The 17,735-nt window shown below is 37.4% G+C and overlaps 1 protein-coding gene across 1 annotated transcript; it reads right to left on the reverse strand.

Annotated features, from left to right (window-relative positions):
- Window positions 1–11,848: 11,848 nt before the first annotated feature.
- On the reverse strand, window positions 11,849–15,526 carry LOC113142539 (olfactory receptor 1500-like). The gene is made up of 4 exons (XM_026327578.1): window positions 15,304–15,526; window positions 12,796–12,973; window positions 12,362–12,665; window positions 11,849–12,148 (listed from the first exon to the last, which is right to left on the reverse strand). Exons 1-4 carry the CDS (start codon window positions 15,524–15,526, stop codon window positions 11,849–11,851), a joined length of 1,005 nt encoding a protein of 334 aa, XP_026183363.1.
- Between the last annotated feature and the right edge of the window lie 2,209 nt (window positions 15,527–17,735).

Consider the following 17,735-nt stretch of genomic DNA (forward strand, 5'->3'; position numbering starts at 1 on the left):
GAATATATTGGTAAAAGGATGCTGAGGTTAGAGCTGCCAGGAAGGAAGCCTAGAGGAAGGGACACCTGCAGAAGGTACAGAGAGAGAGGGAGAAAGCACAAACTAGGGGAGAAAGCACAAGGTTAATGGCATTCAATGATGGAATATACAGTGGGTACGGAAAGTATCCAGACCCCTTTAAATTTTTCACTCTTTGTGTCATTGCAGCCATTTGCCAAAATCAAAAAAGTTCATTTTATTTCTCATTAATGTACACTCAGCACCCCATCTTGACAGAAAAAAACAGAAATGTAGAAATTTTTGCAAATTTATTAAAAAAGAAAAACTGAAATATCACATGGTCACAAGTATTCAGACCCTTTGCAGTGACACTCATATTTAACTCACATGCTGTCCATTTCTTCTGATCCTCCTTGAGATGGTTCTGCTCCTTCATTGGAGTCCAGCTGTGTTTAATTAAACTGATTGGACTTGATTAGGAAATTCACACACCTGTCTATATAAGACCTTACAGCTGACAGTGCATGTTAGAGAAAATGAGAATCATGAGGTCGAAGGAACTGCCCAAGGAGCTCAGAGACAGAATTGTGGCAAGGCACAGATCTGGCCAAGGTTACAAAATAATTTCTGCAGCACTCAAGGTTCCTAAGAGCCCAGTGGCCTCCATAATCCTCAAATGGAAAAAGTTTGGGACAACCAGAACTCTTCCTAGACCTGGCCGTCCAGCCAAACTGAGCAATCGTGGCAGAAGAGCCTTGGTGAGAGAGGTAAAGAAGAACCCAAAGATCACTGTGGCTGAGCTCCAGAGATGCAGTAGGGAGATGGGAGAAAGTTCCACAAAGTCAACTATCACTGCAGCCCTCCACCAGTCGGGGCTTTATGGCAGAGTGGCCCGACAGAAGCCTCTCCTCAGTGCAAGACACATGAAAGCCCGCATAAAGTTTGCCAAAAAACACATGAAGGACTCCCAGACTATGAGAAATAAGATTCTCTGGTCTGATGAGACCAAGATTGAACTTTTTGGCGTTAATTCTAAGCACTATGTGTGGAGAAAACCAGGCACTGCTCATCACTGCCCAATACAATCCCTACAGTGAAACATGGTGGTGGGAGCATCATGTTGTGGGGGTGTTTTTCAGCTGCAGGGACAGGACGACTGGTTGCAATTGAAGGAAAGATGAATGCGGCCAAGTACAGAGATATCCTGGAAGAAAACCTCCTCCAGAGTGCTCAGGACCTCAGACTGGGCCGAAGGTTCACCTTTCAACAGGACAATGACCCTAAGCACACAGCTAAAATAACAAAGGAGTGGCTTCAGAACAACTCTGTGACCGTTCTTGACTGGCCCAGCCAGAGCCCTGACCTAAACCCAATTGAGCATCTCTGGAGAGACCTGAAAATGGCTGTCCACCAGCGTTCACCATCCAACCTAACAGAACTGGAGAGGATCTGCAAGGAAGAATGGCAGAGGATCCCCAAACCCAGGTGTGAAAAACTTGTTGCATCATTCCCAAGAAGACTCATGGCTGTACTAGCTCAAAAGGGTGCTTCTACTCAATACTGAGCACAGGGTCTGAATACTTATGACCATGTGATATTTCAGTTTTTCTTTTTTAATAAATTTGCAAAAATTTCTACATTTCTGTTTTTTTCTGTCAAGATGGGGTGCTGAGTGTACATTAATGAGAAATAAAATGAACTTTTTTGATTTTGGCAAATGGCTGCAATGACACAAAGAGTGAAAAATTTAAAGGGGTCTGAATACTTTCCGTACCCACTGTACATATGAGGGGGGAGGAGAGGAGGAGAGGAGGGTTAAGGTAGGGGAGCTCAGTGCACCGATGGTCCTTGGGCAGTCTAGGCCTATAGCAGCATAACTAAGGGAGGTTCAGGGTTACCTGAAGCCAGTCCTAACTATACACTTTGTCAAAAAGGAAGGTTTTAAGTCAGGGGTGTCAAACTCAAATTCACAGTGGGCCAAAATGAAAAACTGGGACGAAGTCGCGGGCCGGGAAAAGGCTGGTTGCTGCCTTCTTACAGAACGAAAAATGACAACATTGACAACAACACTGTCACAGTGTCTTCAATGTCAGTCTTTTGTGTCAGAAAATAAAGCAAAAACAAGAAGACATGAAAATGTGTAATAGAGGGGAGATTTTCTTCAATCTAAATCTCAAATCCTACTAATCCTACTACTACTAATGGTCCCAAAAGTGAAAGCTGCTACCATATCTAATGTCACATTTGTTCATCCTGCAAAATTTTATTTTCCAACATCCCTCATATTACATATTTTTTAATCTTCCTGTGTTTTGCCTATATCATGATTGTTGTTGGGAATGTCTTCCTAATGTCAGTGATTTACCTGGTCAAGACTCTTCATACTCCTAAATACATGATTGTGTTCAACCTGGCTTTAGCAGATTTGTGTGGGAGCACTGCTCTCATCCCAAAACTATTTGAAACATTTTTGTTTGACAGGACCGACATTGTCTATGAAGCTTGTTTAAGTTATATGTTTTTTGTCTATTTGTTTGTGGACGTGCAGTCATGGACACTTATTATGGCATATAACAGATTTATAGCAATTTGCTTCCCTTTAAGGTACCATAGTATTGTGACTAAACCAGCTATTGCTGCCATGCTGCTGTTAGTGTGGGTTGCTATTATGACTATAACAGCGTTTATGGTTGGGCTACTTGATCATTTTTCTTTCTGTGGCTCTTTGGTGATACAAAGCTTTTTCTGTGATCTTGGAATAATATTGGACCTGGCCTGTGGTGACACATCTTTGTATTCAAACTTTTCTTTTCTTAGTTTTCTTTTAAGTGTCTGTTTACCTCCTATATTGATAATATTGACATATATTTGCATTGCCATAGCACTGAGCAGGATTGCATCACGAAAGGAAAGACTAAAAGCTCTGAAAACCTGCACTTCTCATCTGATTCTAGTGGCTATTTGCTTTTCTCCCGTCTTGTTCATCAACATAGCTTATTTGATTTCCGGCCTTGATCATAATGGCAGGATAATAAACATAACTTTAGCACACATCATACCACCTTTACTCAATCCTATTTTATACTCTTTAAAGACAGAAGAAGTGCTGAACTCTATCAAAAAACTCTGTAACAATATGCTGAGTAACATAAGTATGTCCAAAAAGGTATTCACTGCTATGCTGACAAAGTGGAAAGTGTTAAAATTGCATACAAAGGTTTAGAATGTTTTACTATTGATTTCTTACTAGCCAGTTGCAGTCATGATGTGGTATTTTGTCATTTATTGTATTTTGCTGCTGCAGTGGCCATGTGTTTATCTGTTGTGCAAAATGAAATCAAACATGAATCTGTTAAGTCTACACTGCTTAAGATATCACATATTTCAGAAAAATTCATTTTTACCTTCTCATCATTCACTGTTGTTTAACAATACTTCAACACCAGAGATGCACATATATAAAATATATGAAATATATTTAAACATGTGTTCAACATTTAGAAATTGGTTTTGAGGGATTTTGCCTTTATCTCAGTTGGATATTGACAGGCTGCTATGAAATGCCTCCATGTGCAACTTCCATGTGCATTAACACCTAAATGACACTCCATGACAACAGTCAGCACAGGAAATAAGGCCATAGTTGAAGAATAGCACCACCATTTTACTGTGAAGAAAAGCAGTAAAATCTACTGCAGCTTTTAGAAAGTGAGACTCAAAATTGTTTAGAGCAGCAGGATTTCTTTAATCTGATTTCACCAACACTTCATGTAGCTGAGACAAGGAGAGTGACTTAAATTTAAAGCTGCAAGTGGGAACAAAATATCCAATGAAAAACCACAGTATATTAGGGCTCTGTAGCTGTAGCTGAATTTACCAAGTGCAGGAAGGTAAATCAATAAAAGTTTTTCTCAGCCTATAAAGATTTAATTGATTTCTAGTCCTTTCTGGTTTCAGAAATGATTGACAGTGGAAGTACAGAATTACATTTCAGATTCAGCATTTTTGATATTAGAACAACACTGATTCCTCATTTCCTGAAGTGGATCCAGTTTATTTCAGAGCCCGTCTTTCTTGCCTTAACCCCAGGCCTTTATTTCTCCCCCTTTCTGAATCCACACAGTTGTGCAAATGTAAACACCAACTTGTAAAGTGATTGCCTGTACACCCTGTCAAATCAATTTGTTTGTCAACAAAGCTTTTCCAAGCTGGAACTTCAGGACCTTGGTTTTCTTGATTGATTGGTGCCGCTGTAATTTTGTGGAACCCCGATGCTTTCATACTTTAGTTGAATTTCCTTCAATCTTCATTTCGAAATTGTGAAAAAAAAAATTTTCTTTTTGAAAAAAACTTATTGGTATTTGAGGTGTATTGATGAGGGCATATTTTACAAAACTGCAATGGAAACACTTTTTTCGCATTAAAAGAGTCACATGATCACCAAAAACAGGAAAGAAGAAGATGGAGGCAGAAAAGAAAGAAGTAGTAGAAAAATGGAGGAAATGCGACGTTTTAGTTGCATAACATGACTTAATGGAAACACTGTCAAGTCAATATTGTGTTTTATCAACATTTGGAAAATAGCAATAAAGTTCTGCGCAAATCTGTGATGGAAATGCAGTTAGTGAGTCAGTGACCACAACCAACCAAAATCTACATCATTGGTTTTGTTTGGCAATGCATTTCAAATTTAAAAAATTTAAATCTCTTCAAATTTAGTTTTTCAAAAGAATGTACATTGAAAGACACATTTGAAAAATTGTATAATTGTGTATAAAAAGGTCAAATTAAATTGTTTAGTCAGAATAGGGTTGAGTTAGGCAAACAGTTGGATTTTATAATTATACTTTAGGATTACATAAGTTACAATAAATAAATAAAATTCATTTGTCTGTGCGTGTTGCTGTTTAAGCAGCTCTCTTTACTTTATGCAATTAATCTGCGACAGAATGTTTGATGCTATTGTGAAGAAAAGAAATTTAACCATGCTATTAGACCTGTAATGTACCCATTAGCTGCCTGTGCCACAGGAAGTTAGCAAGCTGCACCAGAAAGTGCATTTGATAAAGGTCTGTGGCGTTGGCTCTTATAGTAGATACTCTCTTTAATGATTGATGGCCATTATAGAGTACAACAGGAAGAAAGCCTGTGTTTTTATGTCCACTGTAGACTAGGACAGAGACAGAGAGAAAAGAAAACTGTACTGGAATGTGTTCCCAGGCAACAGGGTCACTTCACCCCTGAAGCATTTAAGGTTCATTATTATACTGAAATAAAACCTCTCGTTATAGTTCTGTTTTTGGTCTGTACTGAATCTTGAGAGATATATCTGGCTCTTTAGCTGCTAAATGTAGTACTACTGTGGTAGTATTTGCCTGTGTCTGTCTGTTTAGTTCTGACATGTAGTGTCCTGTAGGTTTTCAGAGCTTTTTCTCTGAAACTGATGCTATGAGAGCAGTGCGAGTGAGCTGAGACAGCAAAGTTGCAGGTTCGACAGCTAAACAATGAGCTGAAACTAAATATAAAGCTCTGTAAAGCTGAGCTGCAGATTGAGATGGTACTTTTCATTATTTCATGTGTGCATATTAAACATTTACAATCACCATATGACTGACTATGCTGGAAATATATTTAATGTGACAGAAAACTTTAATGATGGATACTCAACTATATTATAGAAATAAGTACTGGAATAAGAATGTTCTCATAGCCCCATTGGTGCTACAGGTTTTTGCCACTAATGATAGAAGTACAGTCGCTTGTTATAGTGTCATAGAGTTAAGTGACTGCTATCAGTATGGTTAGAAATATTGCCACATCCCCAATTATTATAGTTAATAATTATTTTGGCATGGCCATTATAGCTGAGACACTACCCGAAAACTATTTTCATTTTTTGTAGAGTTGATTTTCTGTTTTATGATAGTGAAGGATTTTTTGTTGTTGTTGAAGAGCACTAAGTATGATATGATACTGTGATAAATGTGTTTGCAAATGTGTGTATGATAAATGTGATACATAGTATCACATACTATCATCTATGATAGTGATAGTATCATACACAAGCAGACACGCAAATTTACCTGACAAATTGTAATATCATCTTTCAGGAAACTATTTTTTCCGGAATCACTATTCATAGTGTTTCCCTGATGTTTTCCTTACTGTTGCTGAGTTACTATAGCTAAAAAGAATAGAAATATTTAAACATGAACTAAAAATATGTTCATTCAGTAACATGCACTTAATACATAGAGCTAAACAGTTCTGTTGAAAACAGACAAGTATTCATAAAAAATGAGTTATGTCAGATGTCTTGTACGTATACATACTGTATGTCATATCACAGGATAGCATGCAGGCATTTTCTTTTTTCACTTTATGTCCTCTTTTGGGACTGGATGGAATTCCATCATGTCCTCAGCCAAAGGCAGAATGCCAGATGGACACTGAGCACAAACAAACCTCTGAACTCTGGTCAGGTTAAGCTGGACATATTGCTTGAGATGGTGCTTAATAGCACAATATGTTCTCAGTTTTGGTTTGTTTCCGATCACTGATCACATTTGCTGATAATTTTCTAATGGCATATATGTAGCTAATATTACAAGATAACTAAATTCTTAATACATGCTATAAATCAAACTTAGAGAACAACTCAACAAATCTTTTTCCCATGGATAATTAAGCAATGTCACTAACCGATTTGTTAAGTCTGTTGTCAGACATGTTAATTAACCTATTCCATTATCACAGCATGTCACCTTTTTGCCAAAGTGCATGTGGCTCCCATCCCATATCACCACATGCTAAGAGTTTCAGGGCTATTGTATGCACACCCAGCAAACGGTGCAGCTCTGATTTGCAGGTTGTCACTATTGGTTTTGCTATGACAACCACAGATTCTTGCAGTTTAATATAAAAATAGCCACAGGATCTTGTATGTAGCTGTACAAAGGTTCATCTTATTTGGAACACCTCCCAGAAACCTACATGCAGAGTCAGACAGGATTCATATTCCTATTTCAAAAGATGGTCTTAGAGACCTACAGATACAGTATTTAGGCTTCATGTTAGACCTGAGTATGACAGAAAAGCTGGACCACTACTTAGTTTTGGGTGTTCCCTTATTTGTAAACTGCCTGATCTGCATTTTGTCTTAATCTGCTGTTCCTTTACGTCACCATCCATGTACATCCATGTACATTATTTAACACAAAGCCTTCTGTAAATCTTTCAAAAAATAAATATTGTAATGACAACTTGCTTGCTAAATGAAATGCATAAAAAGTGCATATTATGACATAACAGCACATAAAGCAATCATAAAGTACAAACGTGTGGAAATAGCATCACCAAATGTTGTTAAAGTTTTAAAGCTGCTAAAACATCTTAAAAATTTGAATTTAAGAATAGAAAATTTACTTCCTGTAAACAATAAAAAAGAAACACAGCAACGCGTATCATTTTGAACTTGTACTTTGCAACTTTAACTGAATCTTCTTTTATTTTGGAGAGTCAGTCTGCATGTAATGTGAAAAAAGTGTCCTTCTAAAGATGGAAATAACTGTTAGTAATATGTTAAGCCTTAAAATAAAAATGAAAGAAAGAAAAATAAATGGAGCAAAAATAAGTCTGAGAAAATGCTTAAAATCTGACTGCAGTAACGCACTATACCAACACAATTAGACACACGAACCCACTGAGACTTTGAGATTACAAATCCTTGCCTTAGGCTTTGTTTTTTGTATAACACTGTTATCAGTCAGTTGTTATATAACCACTGTATCTCTGTGTATGTGAACACACAAAAGAATAAACTCACAGAAACAAAAAAAAATATATATTTAATATGTCAAACTTAAAATTAGGCTATTTGAGAGATTCTTTTCCTGTGAGCTTACACATAATTTTAACATCTAAGAAAGTGAAGCTGCAGTTTCTAATACATGCCTTCACCCTGTTTATCCATCATGTACAGTGACTCTGAGAAAAAACCCTTTTCAGTGTCTTTAATTAAAGACATTGTGACTCCTTTATAATATTAGTATGCTAATACAGTCGATAATTGCAGTAATTTTTATGCGTTTGCAAAATCACAAAAACCTTTTTTTATGGTTTTATTTACTCTGTATGGACTAATTAAATAATGGGACAAGGGTCTTTCAGGCTGCTCTTTAGGCACAGTGTGTTCACACTTTGTCCAACAAGCTGAAACATAGTTTATTATGTCTTCAATTTAGTAGCTGGTAGCTGTTATTATTCATTTAAATTTGACAGCCAGAAGGCAGTGCCAGAAAGAAAAGCACATACAAGTAATCATCAATAAAATCAGCGACTGATAATATGGGATTTATATTTCCAGAGTGCTGTGTAGCTACATTCTTGAGTTCACAGTCAAATTTTCTCTAAATTTAATGGGCAAGTTAAAACAAGCCTGGCTGCTGGATCCAGCTGGCTTGATTTAAACAGACCACAGTCGGTCTAATCACCCATCGCCTCTCTTAAATTCATTCGTACAGCCAGGAATCTAGCAGCAGTGGCTTACTTACTGCGTAGACTACATATAAAGCTGCACTAATATAGTCCCACAGGATGGCTTCCCACTCTGTAATGTGTTGACTGCTGCAGGCGCACTAAAGAGCAGCCATGCTCTTTAATGCACAAGCATACAAACATACATGCACACGATAGCCTTGAGAAAGAGTTGAGGGCAGTGCTTGGGGAGGAATAATTATAGATGGCGTTGAATTTCCTGCTCTCCACCATGTACAAACAGTGTTTAGCCAAAGGGTTTGCCTACTTCACATGTTTACACCATGGCACTACTTGGCAGTAGAGTCACATTACTGTAGTGTGTCTGAATGTCTGGTCTGCTGTGGAGGCTTGACAAGCACAAAGCTCTATCACTAAGTAGCTCGTTTCATTATTTTGCAATTTTCATAAGTAGCCAGGAATAGAACATGCTGTACCAAGATGTCTCAGCATTCTGATAATGAGAACTTACACTACTTGATCAGGGTTCAAAATATGTACAGAGATAAACATTTTCAAACCAACTGTAAATAGCACTAATGCTCCTCCAAACTTCAAAAGTGGAATACATCTGTAAACTAAATAAAGGTTATTGAAGTGCACATCCTTTCGTCATGTTTCACTGCACTTAAATCACAACTCTTCCCATCACTTTCTTTGACAGCCTGCTGCTGGCACTCAGTGCAATCATAGTTACAGTGAGTCACCTGACTTTCAACAGGAGTTGCTGAATCAGATGGGTCTTTTTTTTTTTCTTTAGTCAACAACTGCCTGGAAGTAGAAATACTATTGTGAAGTATTTCTGTAGAAATTCTATGTATAATATAATTATGTGCGATGTTTCACGTTACACACATAAAAGTACAGTACTGCTACAATAGTACACCCAGATGATAATATAAAAATACTGGCGTAAAAGTACACAAGTAGAAGTCGTGCAAAGTACAATGTTTTAAAGAGTCACTATGCTGAAAAAACATTTTTAGAGTGTTATATGTAACAATTTATTATTGATGTGTTAAAATGTAAGCAGCATTTCATTGCTAATTACTGTTTTATGTGCTTTTGGGTATCTGTACTTCTAATACTTAATCATTTTGTAAGAACTAAGGAACTAATTGATGTTATAACTGCATTATTGATAAGATTATGGTTAAAACACAACAACATACATATGGACTTATTCTTTTGATGCTTTAAGCACATTTTGCTGATAATACTTCTGTATGTTTACCTCTTAACTAGAATTTTTATTAAAGGACTTTCACTATGTATGTTTAAATAGTTGCATTAGCACTTTCCCTTGTTTAACGTTCCAAATACTTTTTTGAGCACTGCATGAGGTTTTTAAATTTGTAGTACAATATTTAGCTCTGAAATGCAGTGGAGCTGAAGTATAAATTAGCATAAAATAGAAACACTCAGGTAAAGTACCAGCAACTTAAAACTACACCTAAGTAGCACTTGAGCAAATATACTTAGTAATATTGCATCATTGTGTGTAGGAATGTGTTTCTGACAAGTCGACAGGCAGCTGACACTCATTTGATGACGTTTGCTGATTAGTGCTTGTAATGTCCCTTAGAGTTAATGCATAGTTGATGTTGCTTGTCAATTCAGACAAATCTTGTTGGCAATCAACTTTGATGAAAGACAAGCGGCAGTAGAGCATCAAAGATTGAAGTATGCTTATTTTCCCACTCAACATTCAAGCTCATAAAAGCCCTAGAGCAGGAAAGAATAAATTTAAATTGCATTATTTTTCCTGTGACAACCATGTGGTGCCGTTAAGTCACTTTTCCAGTTTGCACAACACTCAGTAGGCCAAAGTGCAGCAGGAAGAACAGTGTGGAACATGGTACAGCTCAGTTTACTGATCCCAGACCTGTTTTCCAAATGTGTTATGTCTCATGTACTTTGTTAATGTCTTACTGAAGAAACACCAAGTTACACTACAATGGCAAGAGTTTGAAATTAAAGGAATAAACCACTGGATGTAACTAAATTTGTGATATGCCTGGACACTATTAGAGAAGTTGCTAAAAAGTGATGAAATGATGATGACTGTACTTTTGTTGCCTTCAATGAACGTATGTGTAGTTTATTCCTCTCCTCCTCCCTGTTTTCATCCCTCCCTACAGTCATGCTGTGTCCACCACACAGTGAGTATAATGTGGGCCAGATACTCAACATGAATACAACTATTCTTCTGTTATTTACACACACATACATAGAACCAGTCAGGGTGCAGACAGTGAGGATTGTGGTTACAGTGGTACCACTTATTCTGTTTGTGTGACATTAAACCATTCAATATTGCTGCTGCCTGGCCTCTGAACAAAAAACTGGCCTCTACATACCAACAAATAATAGTTTCAAAGGTAGTGTTAGTCTGCATGAGTAAACATTTGGCAATATGATTGAAATATATGTGACATTTACAATAGTGACATTTAAGTATGTGGCTAGAATACAGCTACAAACCTTATTAAAACTGATTTGATTTAATGTGTCTGAGGCAGAAAATGAGTAGGCCGGTAAGGTGAACATGTGCGGGGAAACCCATTCATTAAGCTACACATACATTATCCATGTTTGGATGGATTATGTGGGCGAATGTATAATGATGGGGATGAGAGCTACCAAACATAAGCTAAGTGACACGGTAAGAGATAGTTTGCTTTGCTCAGTGTGACCCATTGCAGACCACTCTTAGATTTGGGGATGCTGCCATCTTCTGGCAAAATACAGGCTTAGCCCCCAGTGCTATGAATGCATAGAGTGAAGCCCTCCACCAAGTGGCCTGTGTTATATTAGGTGGAAGATTTGGTTGAGGCTTTTTAGGAAATACCTAATGATCTTAATTTATAATTACTTGTTATGATTGCATTTGTCCTTTAAGGCTTTGTTTGCCCAATAACACTGTTTGTCTCCTATTTCTACAGTTCATTGCATTATTTATCTGTGATGTTTATTTTAACATTTTCTGTATATCAATGTTTTTATATGCTCTTGTTTAGTCTCTCTATAATGATTTCTCATGTAGATATAGATAGACAGACAGACAGATTGATCGATTGATAGATATCGGCTTTTGTTCCCTGTTCATACAATAATTATAAATTTCTCATTTGACATTTGTTTACATTTTAAGCATTACCAATACAACAGAATGGTATCAAAAAATATTTTTAGGAGGGTCCCCAAATTTATGTCTTTGTTCCCTACTAAAATATTTTTTGATCTATTTTCTATGTATTAGTAATAAGAGACACAACAATTATGTCACTGTATTCTCAGCAAAACAAGTACATCAGGGATCTCTTGTCAATGTGACATGATGACAGCAACAATTTGGCCGGGTTTTGTAGGCCTGTTGTTTCTGGATCCAACGTCTGAATATATTCTTAATCTCATTGGTTCTAAGGCAGTAGATGAATGGATTGATAAGTGGAGGAAAAAGACTGTAGAAGAGGGTGGTGGCTATACGCTTGTCAGGGGTCATCGTCAGGTTGGGAAAATAAGGTGTGGAGTAGACAAAAAAATGTGGTATGTAGTAAATAGAAATGATACATCCCTGCGTGGCACAGGTGGAGAAAGTCTTCATTCTGCCCTGGAGGGAACACCAGTGTAAGGTTAAAAGAAGTTACTACTAATAACAATACTAATAAAATATGTAAAATATGTGTCGAATTGAAAAATGAAGTAGCTGTTAAAGAACTAAATAAGATGCCATATTGTGAATGTAAGAATGGAGTTTGATGCATCAACTTTGTGGTTTAATATTATTACTTTACATTTAAGATGTAAAACATATGTATCTTACCTGTCCACTGGCCATGCGCAATATTGAGATGATGATACAAATGTAAGAGAAGATGATGAAGGCTAAAGGAACATAAAGAATAAACATTGCTGCAGCATAGGCGGAGCTGAATTGTTGGCTGGGATCACCACACACTAAGGGTGTGAGTGACATGGTGTCACAGAAAGCATGTACAATTTTGTTGGGCCCACAGAAAGGCATCATGGTGAAGTTGATGGTGCTAATGCCAGGGAAGATGTGTGCCACCACCCAGCAGAAGAGAATCATGCCAGTCATGTTTTGTTTTGTCATCACCACAGAGTATCTGAGGAGAGAAAGGGAGGCTGAATAAGAAAGAATGATAGATAGAAGGAGAGTGAGGATGATATAAAACAGTACGTTATTAGTTTTTGCAAGAGCTTAAAGGTGAGGCTAATCAAACTGCTTTTTTTCACCTGAAAGGAAAACAGATGGCTACGTAACGGTCCAGTGCCATGGTCAATAAAATGAGGGAGTTCAAGGAGCCAAAATAATGGATCATGTGCTCTTGGAAGAGGCAAGTGTGAAAGCCAAGACTCCCATCATTCCACCAATAGCGAGCGATTAGTTTAGGTAAGGCCACAGTGGTAAAGCCTATAGACAGACTCACAAACCCAGCACCCTCTCTTCCTTCTGAACTGCTGTCCAAAAAGTCATGCAATGATTTTGCAGCTTTTTTCACAGACAAAATATCAAAGATAAGACAAACTATCTCTAGCTGCAGTCCTAGGAACATGACAATATCACCTGTGCCTCCTTGTTCTCCAGCAAATCTAGAACATTTTAATCTCCTTGATAACAGCTTAGCTCCAGATGTATTGCAGATTGTCAATAGTTCTCTTCAGTCAGGGCAGTTTCCCCAGGCCTTAAAAACTGCTGTTATAAAACCTCTTCTTAAAAAGCCTAATCTAGAGGCTTCAGCAGTAAGTAACTACAGGCCAATATCAAATCTTCCATTTCAGGGAAAAATAATTGAAAAAGTAGTTTCTCAACAAATTCACAGATTTATGGTGCAAAACAATCTTTTTAATGCACTTCAGTCTGGATTTCGCGCACACCACAGCACCCAGACTGCACTTGTTAAAATTTTAAACGATTTACTTTTAAATAATGATGAATCCAAAACCTCTGTTTTAGTACTACTGGATCTCAGTGCTGCATTTGACACAGTTGATCATGATGTGCTGCTTCATAGACTAGAAGCTTGGGTGGGAGTTACTGGCTCAGTGTTAAATTGTCTAAAATCTTACTTACAAGATAGAGACTATTTTGTCTCACTTGGTAACAAGGAGTCTGAGCGAACAAAAATGAAATGTGGGGTTCCTCAGGGGTCTATTCTTGGTCCTCTCTTATTCAATATCTACATGCTGCCCCTTGCTCAGATTATGGAATACTACAACATTGACTACCATACCTATGCAGATGACACCCAACTTTATATATCAGTATCATCTCATGATTATAGTCCTCTAATTTCATTATGTGAGTGTATTAATCAAGTCAAAGAATGGATGTGCCAGAATTTTCTCCAGCTCAATACAGACAAGACAGAAGTGATTGTTTTTGGCCCCAAAAATGAAAGGTCAAAGGTCATTGCTCACCTTGACTCCATGTCATTGAAAGCTACAAATCAAGCCAGAAACCTTGGGGTAATCATTGACTCAGACCTGAATTTTAACAACCACATAAAATCCATCACTAAATCTTCCTATTACCACCTGAAAAACATTGCTAGAATAAAAGGTTTTCTTTCTACACAAGATGCAGAAAAACTTGTTCACGCATTTATCTTCAGTAGGTTAGATTATTGTAATGGCTTGTTCACAGGTCTTAGCAAAAAGTCAATCAGGCAGCTGCAGCTAATCCAGAATGCTGCTGCCAGAGTCCTTACAAACACCAAGAAACTGGACCATATCACACCAGTTCTCAGATCACTACACTGGCTTCCCGTTAGTCAAAGGATAGATTTTAAAATTTTATTGCTAGTTTATAAAGCACTAAATGGTTGTGGACCAAAATATATCCAAGATATATTAGTTCCCTATGAGGTTTCCAGACCCCTCAGGTCATCTGGGACAGGTCTATTGTGTGTTCCCAGAACCAGAACCAAACAAAGTGAAGCAGCATTTAGTTACTATGGTCCTCACTTGTGGAACAAACTTCCTGAACACCTGAGGTCTGCTCAAACTGTCAGCTCATTCAAATCTGGACTGAAAACTCTGTTGTTTACTGCTGCCTTTGAATAATTGTTATCTTTGTTTTCTTAATGTGCTTTTATGTTTTATTTTAATTTACTTTACTTGATTTAAATTTATTTTATGTTAAATGTCTTTATTTTTAAATGCTCTTTTCAATGCTTTTCATGTAATTATATGCCTTGTAAAGCACTTTGAATTGCGTAGTGTATGAAAGGTGCTATACAAATAAATTTGCCTTTGCCTTTGCCTTTGCCTTTATAAGAACATTGAAAAGAAACAAAGAAAGACAAGGCAAAGCAGATCATGTGTGACAGTTTGTCTGTTTTTCTGTGATTTCTTTGGTTTCATAGTTAAAAACAACACACAATGGTCTATTTTAAATTTAAATGCATTCATTTAAATTAAAGGATTTCTACTGTTCAGTACAGGACTGCAGTTTGACTATTAATATCATAAATGCTTTTTGTCATGGCTTCTCTCATATTCTCTAATAACAGAGCTGAAAACCTAAAGATCCAAAAGGGCAGCTGCTGTTGAGTGTCAGAATCCAGGTTGCCACCTGGAGACTGCTGTCTATGTTACGCTCATAGTCAACAACATTAATCTATCAATGTTTGTTTCACATCACCCACATATGGGTTGTATTTTTATGAAAGCAATGTCTCATACACCAGATCCTGACAAAAGAAGACACTTTGCAAGTGACACAAGTGATGCCATATGTACCAATGTCTGAGAGGGCCACGCTGACCATGATGATGTACATGGGCTTCTGGAGACTGTGCTCCAAAGCGAACACAATTATCAGCAAGAGGTTTCCCACTATTGTGGTCACATAGAGGAAGAAGAAGAACCACGCCACAAGGTGAAAATACTCTGATGTTAAACCTGGGAAACCCACAATATAAAACTCCCACACGCGTGTGTAGTTCTTATCCACCTGAAACATACTGAATAAAAAGAAAAGAATAAGGCAGATGATACATCCAGTACAGTACAGCACATGCCCGAGTGTGAGTGTGTTTGCAGCGTGTCATGAACTGAGCAGACATCGAGATGCATATCAGTGCTTACCTCTCTAGCTGGTCTCGATGATATGACAAACACAAACAGTGGCCTCTTGGATTTATAAAGATTTTATTGACAGTGAAGTGCAAGTTGGTACAACTTTGTCCCAGAGGAAGGAAAAATATGACACTTAGGACTGTCCAAGCAGCCTGGTTAGAAAATGAGTAAAACTAAAAATAGTCCACTACAAATACCAGAACTTCAGTCAAAGTCATACTTTAATTTCTTCTTTTGGCTGCTCCAGTTAGGGGTGACCACACTGGATCAATTGATCCACATGGTTTTACACTAGATGCCCTTCATGATGCAACCCTCCTCATTTATTTGGGCTTGGGACCAACACTAAGACCACACTGGCCTGTGCAACCTCAGTAGCTGAGTCTAACAGCCCCTGGTCTTCTAAGGCGGTCTGCAGGTACTAACCAGGCCCTGTTTAGCAGGCCTAATTAAAAGTACTCATTCTGTAAATGTCCAGTGAGTGATACATTATTATATATTACGTCATTGGATTTTTAATATTGATACCAAAATGTGTAAGAAGCAAGTTATTGTTGTAGCTGGTCAGGGTGGAGTTCATTTGAACTACTTTTAAAAACTAGTGTACCAGAGCCCAGTGGTTTTCAGTCTCAGTCTAGGACTTAGGCACCTTCACAGGCCCACATGACAAATCTGTAATGAATAATGTGGCAAGAAAAGGGAATAAATCATTTTTTACACTTTAGGCTTGGAACTATTTTAAATTACATCTTTGGGAATATAAGCTTATTGAAGGTTAGATTAATTATGAAAGAGTAAATGTTCTGAGAATAATCAAAGTTATATCTGGATCCATTTACAAAACTATTAAAAGTGAGGACTGAACAGGGGACAGTGATGCATTATGGGTTGTAAGCCCAAATTTGTTTGGTTAGTGAAGTTGGACTCAAATGTTTGTTCGTCTTACAGGAAAAACAACTAAAAGAAATACCCACAGGTGGCAGATAATAAGTAAGTAACGTTATGGGGAATTCATAAAATGTCCTGAGGTGTTTTTTAGAAATAACAAAATGTTGAAATGAAAATTGATGACATTTTCGACCGATCGGCAGGAAAACACACCAGGAAGAGTGAAGATTTTCTAAGCAACATCTGAAAATACACTCGGGACATGACAAAGGTTTATTTCATTAAAACTCTTTCAAAACGAGCTAAAACGTACTTCTAAAAAAATAAAATGTTTTAATGAGCAGGGTTACGGGCCTGAAGTTCGCTTCTGATTTGACGAATAGCCCCAGTTTGTGAACGAGGTTAGCGGCGTAATTTGACGCACAGGTGGGCTAACTATCGGTTTTTATATAAACCGATTAACCCATGATCAGTGAAAAACCCAGAAGGTTTTTTTAAAAAACACTTCAGTCTCCAGAAACTACTCTGAACCTTTAAAAGGTTTTCAATCAGTTTCTCTAAGTCCGTACAGCGTCGAATGAGAAGCTAACTTCAACATCTTGTCACATTTAGTTTAAGCTAACTAGGTTAAGACTAACTTTCTAACCTTAGGTAAACAGTTCATCAGCTAGCTGCTATGCTAAGTTAACTAAAAGTGAGCACTAACGACGTTAAGATTCTCAGTTGTTTTGCTGAGGAATTTATTAATCACCCAAGGGTCGCTCCTCAGGTTTCTAATGGTTGAACTTGTTGACCTTAAGTTACCCCTGTAGTTAACCAGTCAGTCAAAACAAAGTTTCTTGGCCTCAGCCTGCATTTCCTGGCAGAGAAATTAGCTAGAGCTTAGCTAGACTAGTTAATGAACCTAAAATAATCTGCCAGTCAGTCACTAATGAATGGTTTTCCTACAGTTATATTCTTATTTGTATATTTGTATTTTCAATAATTTCTCTCTTAGATTACTGTAATGCAAGTTTAAGAAAAACACTGAAGGCTGATGCAGAAATAAGAGCCATGTTTTCATGTTTTCACCAAATGACCAAAAAGACAGAGAGAGTGATTTGTGGTTTCTCTACAGTTTGGAGTTGCTCATAATAAATGAAAGTTTTGAGACATGATCAGATGGACAGCCACCAAATTGTTCTGAGCCCTGCCACAGCTAAGCT

The sequence above is a fragment of the Mastacembelus armatus genome, chromosome 14 (genome assembly GCF_900324485.2).
Source record: "Mastacembelus armatus chromosome 14, fMasArm1.2, whole genome shotgun sequence".
Lineage (NCBI taxonomy): Eukaryota > Metazoa > Chordata > Actinopteri > Synbranchiformes > Mastacembelidae > Mastacembelus > Mastacembelus armatus.

Excerpts from the sequence above, each read along its gene's own strand:
- LOC113142539 (XM_026327578.1), bottom strand. The coding sequence starts at position 15,526 with ATGTTTCAGGTGGATAAGAACTACACACGCGTGTGGGAGTTTTATATT. Across the intron at positions 12,666-12,795 it reads GCCATCTGTTTTCCTTTCAG|ATACTCTGTGGTGATGACAA; the intron begins GTGAAAAAAAGC and ends TTCTCTCCTCAG. Across the intron at positions 12,149-12,361 it reads TGCGCATGGCCAGTGGACAG|GGCAGAATGAAGACTTTCTC; the intron begins GTAAGATACATA and ends TGTTCCCTCCAG.